At 37.7% G+C, this 10,404-nt stretch overlaps 2 protein-coding genes across 4 annotated transcripts in view; one reads left to right on the top strand and one right to left on the bottom strand.

The window, feature by feature from the left end:
- Step (cytohesin steppke) overlaps positions 1 to 7,751 on the bottom strand; it is a 24,211-nt gene extending 16,460 nt beyond the window's left edge. The window contains exons 1-3 of one of the 2 annotated variants that reach the window (XM_083031948.1): positions 7,621 to 7,751; positions 5,812 to 6,099; positions 4,303 to 4,376 (exon numbers count right to left, since the gene is read on the bottom strand). In XM_083031948.1, coding sequence (XP_082888074.1) covers positions 4,303 to 4,376; positions 5,812 to 5,890 — 153 coding nt within the window. In that variant the 5' untranslated portion in view covers positions 5,891 to 6,099; positions 7,621 to 7,751. Of the gene's footprint in view, positions 1 to 2,338; positions 2,645 to 4,302; positions 4,377 to 5,811; positions 6,100 to 7,620 lie in introns of those variants that run through there. The other variant, XM_083031949.1, reaches the window with a different exon arrangement.
- Positions 6,894 to 10,226, top strand: LOC145932739 (uncharacterized). 2 transcript variants are annotated; one of them, XM_083031944.1, is made up of 7 exons: positions 6,894 to 7,203; positions 7,475 to 7,587; positions 7,657 to 7,872; positions 7,959 to 8,377; positions 8,617 to 9,322; positions 9,400 to 9,634; positions 9,723 to 10,226. In XM_083031944.1, the coding sequence occupies exons 1-7, from the start codon at positions 7,110 to 7,112 to the stop codon at positions 9,926 to 9,928; spliced, it is 1,989 nt and encodes a 662-aa protein (XP_082888070.1). In that variant the 5' UTR covers positions 6,894 to 7,109; the 3' UTR covers positions 9,929 to 10,226. The 2 variants fall into 2 exon arrangements, with proteins under 2 accessions (XP_082888070.1, XP_082888071.1); XM_083031945.1 differs by lacking the exon at positions 9,400 to 9,634 and having other exon boundaries at positions 9,723 to 9,860.
- The last annotated feature ends 178 nt before the right edge of the window (positions 10,227 to 10,404 follow it).

Consider the following 10,404-nt stretch of genomic DNA (forward strand, 5'->3'; position numbering starts at 1 on the left):
AAGCAGTGGTATCAACGCAGAGTACTCAAGAAACATCCGCCTTATATACATATACACATAAATATGATACCGGATAGAGTTATGCGAAAAATCTCGATAAAATTCGCGAATGTGTAATAACGATATCTCACGTCAAATTTAAACGACGATGACTCAGAATCTGATATCAGCAGTGGTATCAACGCAGAGTACTAATCTCTGCCTGGACCAGTTTTTCGCTCGCAGAAAGAAAGAGTTTCGAGGAGACGGCATTATTTTTAATTGCTCGAAAGATTAAGGTTAAAGGTCGTACAAAAAATACGTTATCGAAGATAGAACGAACATGGTAGTTTTGATTTTTGAAAAATCAACGCTATCTTTTCTCGAACGACATTCAATATAACTCGGGATTCGGCGATGCACCTGCTACACATGTTACAAGGTCAACCGCAAGAAGATCGACCCACCTGTTTCGCATGCATATATACGTATTAATCGCGCGATCGTGACCATAAGCAAGAGCATAATCCGGAATGGAATGATCGATAATCGATTTATGCCACATGCCTTTCAATATATTGCCTATTTTCTACAGTTAATCGGTCGATCCGGATAGATTGCTCTTAATATCTCGTTCCATTTTATCGAGTCTCAAGGCTTTTATCGAATTCACCGATTACTTATTAATCGATTAAGCGGATGACAAGAACGTGAGTCATATTCCAACGAGCTGCTGATTATTACAATAGAAATTATTCAAATAGAAGCTTTTACGCGTACTAATTATAACGATGATCCTCTTTTTAAAAATTATCGATGATCCCTTTTTCAGCCGCGTACGTAAATAACGCGAAAATCTAAATGTAGGACGACTATTTTTATATCGATTAATTACATTATATGCGCTTACACATTTTAATATATTTCATTTATTTAATATATAACGCATTATATAATTATATATATTATATATAATTTAACGCAAGTATATAATGCATCTAAAGTCGCGAGATGATCATCCGATTAACGCGGATAAAGAGACGAACGAATGACGTTGCCTCATTGATTGTTATTATGAAATAGATGTGTCAGCTAATAGTCAGCTGTGTCTATTTTTCCTGGAAACTATCTATGCTATGTACAATTTATACGCGTCACACACCGTTAATAATCTAAAATCTAAAGTTACCTTATCTTATCCTAACGATACGCCGCACAACTTGGAAAATCGAATGCGTTTTAAGTAAACACCTCGTACATTGTGTGTGACGTTAAACCTTTTAATGTTCTTTATTATAACCTTCAGAGTTTCTGTAAATGCTTTCGAGAAATTTATGTCTTTATCAACATATTTGTTTGCACGCAAGCGTTTGCGATTAGGTCCATTTCTATATCAAGTGTGAAAGTGTGTGTGTATCTATATAATGTACATGTACATATATGGAAATTTCTGAAACGAGATTTCTCGGGGCAACATTATACATAAATTACTATTAATTTTCTGGTGGATAAGATCAAAGGTCGAACTATTAGCGAATATAATATTTGTGCGATCGATCAAGCTTGGGAAAGAAAAGGAGGCAACGATCAAAAAAAAAATCAAACAATCAATAATAGGCCAACCCGCGAGCCGAACAATCAAGATGCCAAACAGATTCCTTATTAAGGAACAAACCAAGTTACCAAAAAAACACGCAAACGTTTCGACAGTACAACTGTCTTTTTCAATACAAAAACTTAAGACATATTATTACCTTGAAAATGACAAATTAAAATTTGTTTATAAAGAGACTATATCTAACTGCTAGATTAATTAACAAATTACTATAAATGTTGAATATATCGCAACGTGACACGTACATGGTTATATTAGGTAACAAATATTCAACTGAAACCGGACGCTGATAGATCTAATTTTATCGCTGGTAAACGCATAAAACCGACAATCAGGTTTTTCTCGATGTCACATTTTGAACAACGTCTAATTTTATGATCCGATATTCGTCAGTGTGTTAAACATGTGAAGAATGTCAAGTCAAGATCCACTGACATGATTCTCACATCCACATTAATCTGTGTTAACTCGCAGCTTTCGCTTGACGCAAGATTCAACCAGAACCGAAAAAACAAGATTCTAAAAGCTCTTAGATCGCAAATCAGCGACTAATTAATCCCGTAGCATCAACGACGATAAATTAATTGCGCGCGTGTTGTTTGCCTGCGAAAATAATTGTCAGAGAGCGTGTTGTTCGACACGAGTGAGGCTACAATCTGGACTAACGCGTCAACTTTTCAATGATAAGAAATGTCATTCACATACAAGAGACTGTTTAATAAGAGGCTATTAATTGTGTGTCACCTGTTGACGACGTCTGCTTCGTATACCAAGACAACTCAACGAACACGACCAGTATGTCCCACTGAATCTGCCTCGAAACGTGTAAGAATTTCGTATCATTGACAATCGCCGGAGCAAACTACGAACGAAACTTACTCCAAAGATTCTCTTCGTGTCTCTACGATATTTATCTCTGCGTATCGCAAATTATATAGGATACTATCGGTCGCGATAAACACATTTAGAGCCTTCGACTGTGTGACTCGCAATTCTGTTTAGATCTCCCGAATTTCACGACTATATAGAAGGAGCAACGAGCGCGTAAATTCGAAGAAGATATACGAAGATTATTCGTCTATAATATTTGTAATTTTTGCTTTTTTTTTTTTTTTTTTTGAAATTTACAAACTCTTTCGTGATGTCTCCAACTACGAGTAACATTTCGTTGAATAGATATCAGCTCGCAAACAGATGAGTAAGCAATACTATCATTGTCATTACGGAAACGGTCTTATCGTAAGAACATCCTGGATTTTTTGTTGACTCTACATATATTTATATATGTATATATAAGTACTATGTACACAGATGCTCTTAAGGGACCACATATCCTGTTGCATTTACTGCATTAATCGCTGCGTTGCGAGGAATAGAAATAATATTTTAGAAAGAAATATTTTTTCCACAGTTTCATAAAATAATTTCTGTGACAAAAACAAAGGAATATTTATTTACTAATATACTAAAAATAATTATACTATTAATAATTATATATTATATATATTAAATATATAATATTATATAATATATATTATTAGATAATATAGTTATATAATAATATTAATAATTAATATTAATTGATATTAGTTAAGGGAATAAGATACTTTTTGTATCTTTCAATACACCCAATATTCCAATAAAACAGTCTACAAAATTTAATCAAGTAATTTAATTATTTTCTTCGATTGCTAAATAATCGTATATAATTTCGAAAGACTCGTAATGAATGAGATTTGTAAAAAAAAAGAACACATCTCCTCGGACATTCGAATATTAATAAATTCATTGTCGTCATTCCTTCCACGTGTAGAATATTTACTTGATTTATCAAAAAAAAACCTGTCATAAAAAAAAGAGAATTGATGATATCAACGAGAAAATATTTTTAAATAACATTCTATCGTAAGTATATAGATCTATCCGGAACAATAGTGCACGGATAAAACAGACACGTTTTGTATCGCTGCGAATCTACGAATGATAAACGCGAACGATAAACGCGACATTTCGTTCCGTATGCGCTATTATAATTGTATATGCATTATTTTGTTGGGCGTACATAAATTCCTGAGGAATGATATCATTGGCCGGACAGGATATTTTGTTAGAAATTCGACGCTCGAAACCCATCATTTTCTATTATATTCAAGATTACTATATCGGGTATAATATTATCTTTCAAAAAAAACAGTAAAGGATGCTAAGTGCATCCGCCCGTTAAATTGTACAAAGAAGTACCGTTTTATTATTTTCTTGCATTTTGCGCTTCGCATTCTTTTTCGAAAAAAAGTTTTAATATATGTATTATATGTATTACGTTCTTTTTTTAGCAAACACATTAAATAATAAAATGTTATTAAATTATATCTTCTTTAAAGACTTATAAATATGACTTATGCCGCTTTAACTGGTTGCTTATATTAATTATGGAAAATCAGTGTAGATAAAGTACTAAATATTTAATTAATATAGAAAATTTCTCATTGTCAGAAATTTTGACACATACACACTTTGAATAATTATATAATTTTTACAACAACAATCAGAGAAACATTCAAAAGAAAATCAGAGAAACATCAGACACATTAAATTCAAGGTTCCTCTATAATAGCTATTCTATTTATATTTCTTAGATCGAGCTAACTTACTTTCTCTCTGATCGTGTTTATAAAATAAAATAGTCAAAATAGAATGTGTGTACTCACTTGTATCTCGAGCAGCAACTCTGTTTTCTTCCGTCTGATGTCTATCAGGATCTTTTGTTGTTCGGAAGTCAATTCTGCAATGACAAAATAATCATCAAATTAAGGACGTATCGATTTCAAGCAAAAAAATGCACGCTCATTTTTTTCCCAATTCTTTTTTCTAAAATTTTGCCTTCTCGAATAATTGTCAAAGGAACACGGTCGATTATACACCGTGGATGTCCCTGTTGTGCGAGGCCCCGTTGGGAGAGCCTCGTTAGTAGCAATTTACGGAAAGATCTAAAAATAGGACTTTCAAATTAAGGCTGCATATAGGTCATAGAAAAACGCAATGTTTAATCGAACGTTTATAATCTGTAGCCAACTAATCGTATCGCGATGCATAGATAAAACTCGGACCAATCAGACTTAATTCTTATTATCGAATAATAAATATTATAAATATTTATAATTATAATATATTACAAATAATGGAATATATATAATATATAAATATTACAAGTGAATAATAGAATTATAAATAATAGAATAATAAAATTATAAATAATAATTATCGAATTAGAAGATGATTTTAATGTGAAAGTTATCACTTTCGCATCTCGATGTCATAATACGATTTTATACTTTATATTGATCTTTTTATCCCGAACGAATGTTACCTTATTGTTAGATAATTTGGATTATGTCGAGCTCAAGAGTATCAAAACCGGAACGGGGCGGAATAATTAAAAGTCGAGACGCGCGCACGCGCATACGACACTCGCTAACGGTTTCCGATTTCCGCATTGAGGCTTACGCTCTATCAATCCCTGATTAGATCTCGAGCCAGGCAGAGGAAGCTCCGGATATCTAGGCAAATAGCTCCGCCACAACTTTAAACGCGTCGATTGCTTCATTCCAATACATACACGACTCTCCGCGACTTACTTTACACATCCTCAATTCCACGTACAAGTACTACGTACTACTAACTTGAATTCCCGTCAACGTTAAATCTCGGATGTAAGAATTATTTTTTCGAAATAACACATGTAATTTAATGAAATGTTGCTCCGAAAAGTGAAGATAATCGAACTTTAAAATGCCTTTATCGGAAAAAAAATTAATATCTATATAGAAAATTTCTCTATCTCTCCAGGAATATACACACTTCCAATAAACTGATCGTTACAGATACGAGGAATCTTACCAAAGAAATCGATGTCAGATAGGAGAGGAATAGATAGAGTCGCGCATCTCCGACATGTGCAACGGCGTCGGCATCGATTTTCGACGCAGCGTCGGAAGATTTTCGAGCGAGGGCGAAGCGAGAGGAAGCGTTCGTCGCATTCCCCGTTTTGTTTACTACGCGTATGTACGCGTACGAGAGACAAGGAGAGCACGAGCGCGTGCGCTATACAGGAGAAGAGGAGATTATACTCTCTCTCTCTTTCGGCTGTGTGTGTGTTGTAACTTGGCGTACGCGAACTTGGCGTCCGAATTGAATCCCGGCGACGAAATCGCACTCACCTGTCGTTCCGAACTGGTCGACCTGATGAGCACCGGGGTTCACTCCTACACCTCCTAGACTGCCCAGATCTTGCCACATCTCCGAGAAATAGCACTATTCCGGACTCACGCGCGCACAAAGTCGCCCACCTTCACTCGAGCAGCTCCATTTTTCGTTGAAACTAACGCCGTCTGCCGCTTGTCAGGCGCAGCTCGAAATCGCTTGTCACCGACATCTGCAGTTGACTCTGCGAAACTCTTGTATCGCTAAGAACAGCGCTCTGCATTACCGACCGTCGAGGCTAAAAGCTTTAGAATAAATGATGAATTTCGAGAAATGGACGTATTTTTTAGTATATAAAGATGTATTGTGTTTACGATTCAACTATCAAATTAAAAAATTGAACATAACATGTTAAATGTATCGATATTTTAAATATATGATTTTAATTCGAAAACCTTCTAGATTCTAAACTATCAATATAATTCTTTTAGCTGGAAAGAAATTATTACTTATATATATATATATAATTATTTAAAATTTAAATTAATAATTGTTTCGATGAAGTCTGGTATATAATATATGTAGCTTATTTGATATAATTCAATTAATAAATTCCGTAAGTGCTAATTGAGTTGATCAATATGATAATTTTATAAATATCTCTCTCTCTCGAATACAATTTAAAAAAATATTCAACTCAAAATATAAAAAAATTAACAGACTGCATAAAATGGAAGATTAGAGTTTTAGAGAAAGAGAGAGAGTGAAGATTCTCCACATTTTGATTCTCAAAAACATAATTTAAAAAATTATTTGTTAAAATAAATCGTGTCAGCATAATATTTAATTAAAATTTGTATTTAACGTAATAAGTCATCTTCGCCCGTAAGGTTTCGGGACCAAAGAACAAGCATTATCTTCCTCCCCCGCTCTTTTCACCGCTGTCTGGTTATTGTCAACGATAACGTGTCACATATATGTACTTCTAACAAGACCTCTCGACGATGTTTGTTGACAAGACGGTGGAGGAGTAAAATAATATCTCCCGCCAGTGTCTGCTCTGGTCTCTCGTTTTTCTCTTTTTTTCGCGAGAGAGAGGTCGTAGGATCAGACTCGGAATATATAATCGTCTGTATCCCGATACGCGAACGCGGATACCGCCGCGGTTTATATTCCGTTGACTTGCATCACTGGCAGTAAGGTCGAAAATTGCGAGCGCGCGATACGCTTCCGGTCCAAGGCTCTTGCATTATTGTTAAATAATTGACAAATATAAATAAATATCTCGGTGCTCTTTGACGGAGAAAACCAGGTCATGGTCGGCGTCGGTGTCTCTTCGATGGTGAATCTCGGCTTCAGTTTCGCGCTGACGATATTTCTGGTACCTCTTCTTCTTATCGCGTATTTAGGTAACTATCTTCGATCAAAGTATAACTATGTACCTTCGAGCTCTTGGAAAAAAATAAAGATTACGTACACTGTATAGATAACAGAGATCATGCGTGTTTAATGATATTTTCTCGCTTTATGTTGATGACTCTCGCGCTTTTGATCTTTCGCGATTAATTAAAAATCGTATATAATTATAAACATCTATATCGTGCGTGAATCGTTATTTTACGAGATGTATTGCACTATAATAATGCGTAATAGTGCGTATATGCGTTCGGTGTTTTTAAGTGGTGACGTGGACAAGGAGATCTTGGATACGCTTCATAAAGTGGAAGTATCCGAATTACGTCGTCGTAGAGGAGAATAGTATTCGGAGTATCTTGGATCAGGGACGCAATCACGTGAGTAGAGAGTTACAAACAAACAAAAATTACCATTAATTATTCGAATCCGACATCACGATATCGTAGGGAATCTGCACGCTTCTCGTGCAAGGACATTCAATCGTGAAGGGCGTGAGGAATCACTTGGCTCATCTGGCGTCTACGAGAAAGTACCTCAGATCGGCTCTCTTCACACGATGGGGCATGTACGTTTGGAAGGAGCTCGATTACTCCGTCGACAGCCACCTGGTGAACTCGCCGTGCTCGTTTCGCGGTCGTCCCATCACCGACAACAACATCCAGGTCGGCGTCCATCGTTCTGTCATTGCCAGAGACCGAGATCGCTGGTCTCGAATCCTTCGATCTGACGTAGAACTGTTCTGTCGTAGGATTACATAAGCGACGTGACGTCGAAATTTCTTCCGGGGAGATTACCGCCGTGGCAGGTGCACGTGGTGAATTGCTTTGTGCGAGGAGAAGAGCGTCAGATATGTCTCGTGCGGGCGCATCATTTGCTTCTGCGACAGGAGCATCTGACTTTAGCGGATTTCTTACCGTTGAAGTATTCGACGGATAATTGGACGTGCCAGGAGAGCGATTCGCCCTTCACGAACCTGTACGCCGAGCCCACCGCTCTACCGCGTCTTCGACAGATGCTCATCGAGAGCTTCAGCAACTATTGGAATGATTTCCTTTACAACAACGATCCCGTCGAACGCCCGGAGATCCTGAAGAAGCGGATAGGAGTGTCTCAATGCGTCAAAATCACGATGATAGTGCTAGTCTGTACCCTGAAAGAGCTGGCCAGGTATGATTGAGTCCGAGGTTTCGCAGATTTCTGATCCATTTCTTTCTCGTCGTTCGATTCATTTTCGTCTAGCAAAACGTTTAAATAAATTAATAATATATTAAATAATATTATCTGATATTTGGGGATTATGAGGATCCTTGAGGATCTCTTATTTGAAATGTGTTTTAAAAAAAGATAACAATAAAAACTGTATATCTTAACTTTAAAAACTAATTTTTATCTGGAACTCTCTGTAGACAATGCCGAAAGTCAGAAGGACTGAAATTCCTGGAACTTGTATCGATCGTCCAACGCGAATCGAGCAAGAGGAACTTTAATCCTCGACTGATACTCGAATCCATCACGAAGTCTTTCAATCCGATCGACATTCTTTACTCCTTCGTCGCTCTGTCCTGGTACATCATGGTCACGTCGTGCTTAAGAACGCCGCTTCTACTTGTCCGAGAATTGCAGGCTCTAAAATCGCGACACAAACATTACTATCCAGATACCTTGACGTATATGCTGTTCTGCTACCTCCCGCTGACATTTCAAGCAATTCGGGAGGTGATGTCCATCAGCTGGATAGCCGTAACGGCGCCCAAGATCATCGTCGAGGAGCTGTTTCTGAAGCATCCGCAGTCGAATCAGCTGCAGACCATCTCTCCGTGCGGGAGGAAGGTGGTGGCTTGGTCGGAAGAGGTCGACGTCGACCTCGTGAGGAAAATCGCCAACGTAACCGGCGCGACGGAGACGGAAGTTCTCTTAGCGGCCACCGTAGACGCCCTGAAGGAATACTTCAGGCATTCGGATGTCAATGTCCCGGACGATGTACTCGCGACCGTGAAGTTTGTGAGTCAACGGGCGGTGTTCCTGCGAAATCACGAGGCCCGAGGTATCCTCTGTCTTGCCTTACCCACCAGGACGCCGTTGTTTCACGACGACCTCGTCGAGATACTACAGGTGAGAATCGGATATAAGACACGCATCAAACAACTCGCTCGAACCTCTCCAACGCTCTCGTGTCGCGCTTCCTAAAGGTCATTCAACGAAACGTTCAGGAAGCCAGGTCTAAGCAGAGCGCGATTTACGCGATCACGGCTGCGGAAACGTCCTGCGGATTGATCTCGTCCTGCGTACCTGCCATCGTGTTGAAATTACTCCTGAATCAACTGTCGAAAAGGTACTCTCTGTGTTTGACGCACGTCGACGGCGATCTACCTGTGGAAGGCGTAGACGGGGCGATTTACTGGCGACCGCCGCAAGGAAACTGCAGTATATATACATATATATCATTAGTCGCGCGATATCTAGTAGTACTTTTTACTTTCATTACATCAAGTTTGTATACATTTCTTTTTAGACATGTCAATGACCTTACACAAGCGTGGAAACGGAGTACGCCTCGGCATAATGGGAGACGCGTTAATCGGCCCGCAGCATTTCGTCGTGGCGAGGACGTTTCCTCAGAGTGTACGAAATCTCGCCAGCATTCTAGGGGTTCCGAGGGCGTCCAGTCGGAGTCCGAGCCCTAACGTACTCAATCCGATGACGTCTCCAGGATACTGAGATAATTTCATCGATGGAAGGACAAGGGAGATTTGAGATTTTTCTCTCACCTCTTACTCTTTTTTTTTCAGAGAAATATAATATCCGGGTCGCGGACTCCGATAATAATACCGGTAATATGTAATTTTTAACACCGTCGATAATAAATATTTAATCTGTTCATATTTATCAGAAAGAGTACATGTAGTAGTCACATTATATAGTCATTATATATGTTCGACAAACAATAAGATTCTGATGGCGTTAGAGACCGCTTTATATAAATAACAATTTTTATAAATATATTCTATTCACACTATTCATCTCTCTTCTCGTTCTTCTTCGGACAAGTACCTGAATATTATTGAAATTTTAAATTAGATGTTCGTTTAGATGAAAGATGAAACATGCTTACATCTTCTTTGCATTATCGTAGCAGATATTTAATATCATATCACTATATGTATATCACGCAACGATGTGTATATCACGATGTA

This window comes from Prenolepis imparis, unplaced genomic scaffold (assembly GCF_030444845.1).
Source record: "Prenolepis imparis isolate NDT839.2.m4 unplaced genomic scaffold, iyPreImpa1.0 SCAF_2, whole genome shotgun sequence".
In the NCBI taxonomy this organism is placed as follows: Eukaryota; Metazoa; Arthropoda; class Insecta; order Hymenoptera; family Formicidae; genus Prenolepis; species Prenolepis imparis.

Bases quoted from the DNA above. Each gene is read 5' to 3' on its own strand.
- LOC145932739 (XM_083031944.1), top strand. From the start codon at position 7,110: ATGGTCGGCGTCGGTGTCTCTTCGATGGTGAATCTCGGCTTCAGTTTC. The intron at 7,873-7,958 runs GTCGGCGTCCAT...GTTCTGTCGTAG, and splicing joins TCACCGACAACAACATCCAG to GATTACATAAGCGACGTGAC. The intron at 8,378-8,616 runs GTATGATTGAGT...AACTCTCTGTAG, and splicing joins ACCCTGAAAGAGCTGGCCAG to ACAATGCCGAAAGTCAGAAG.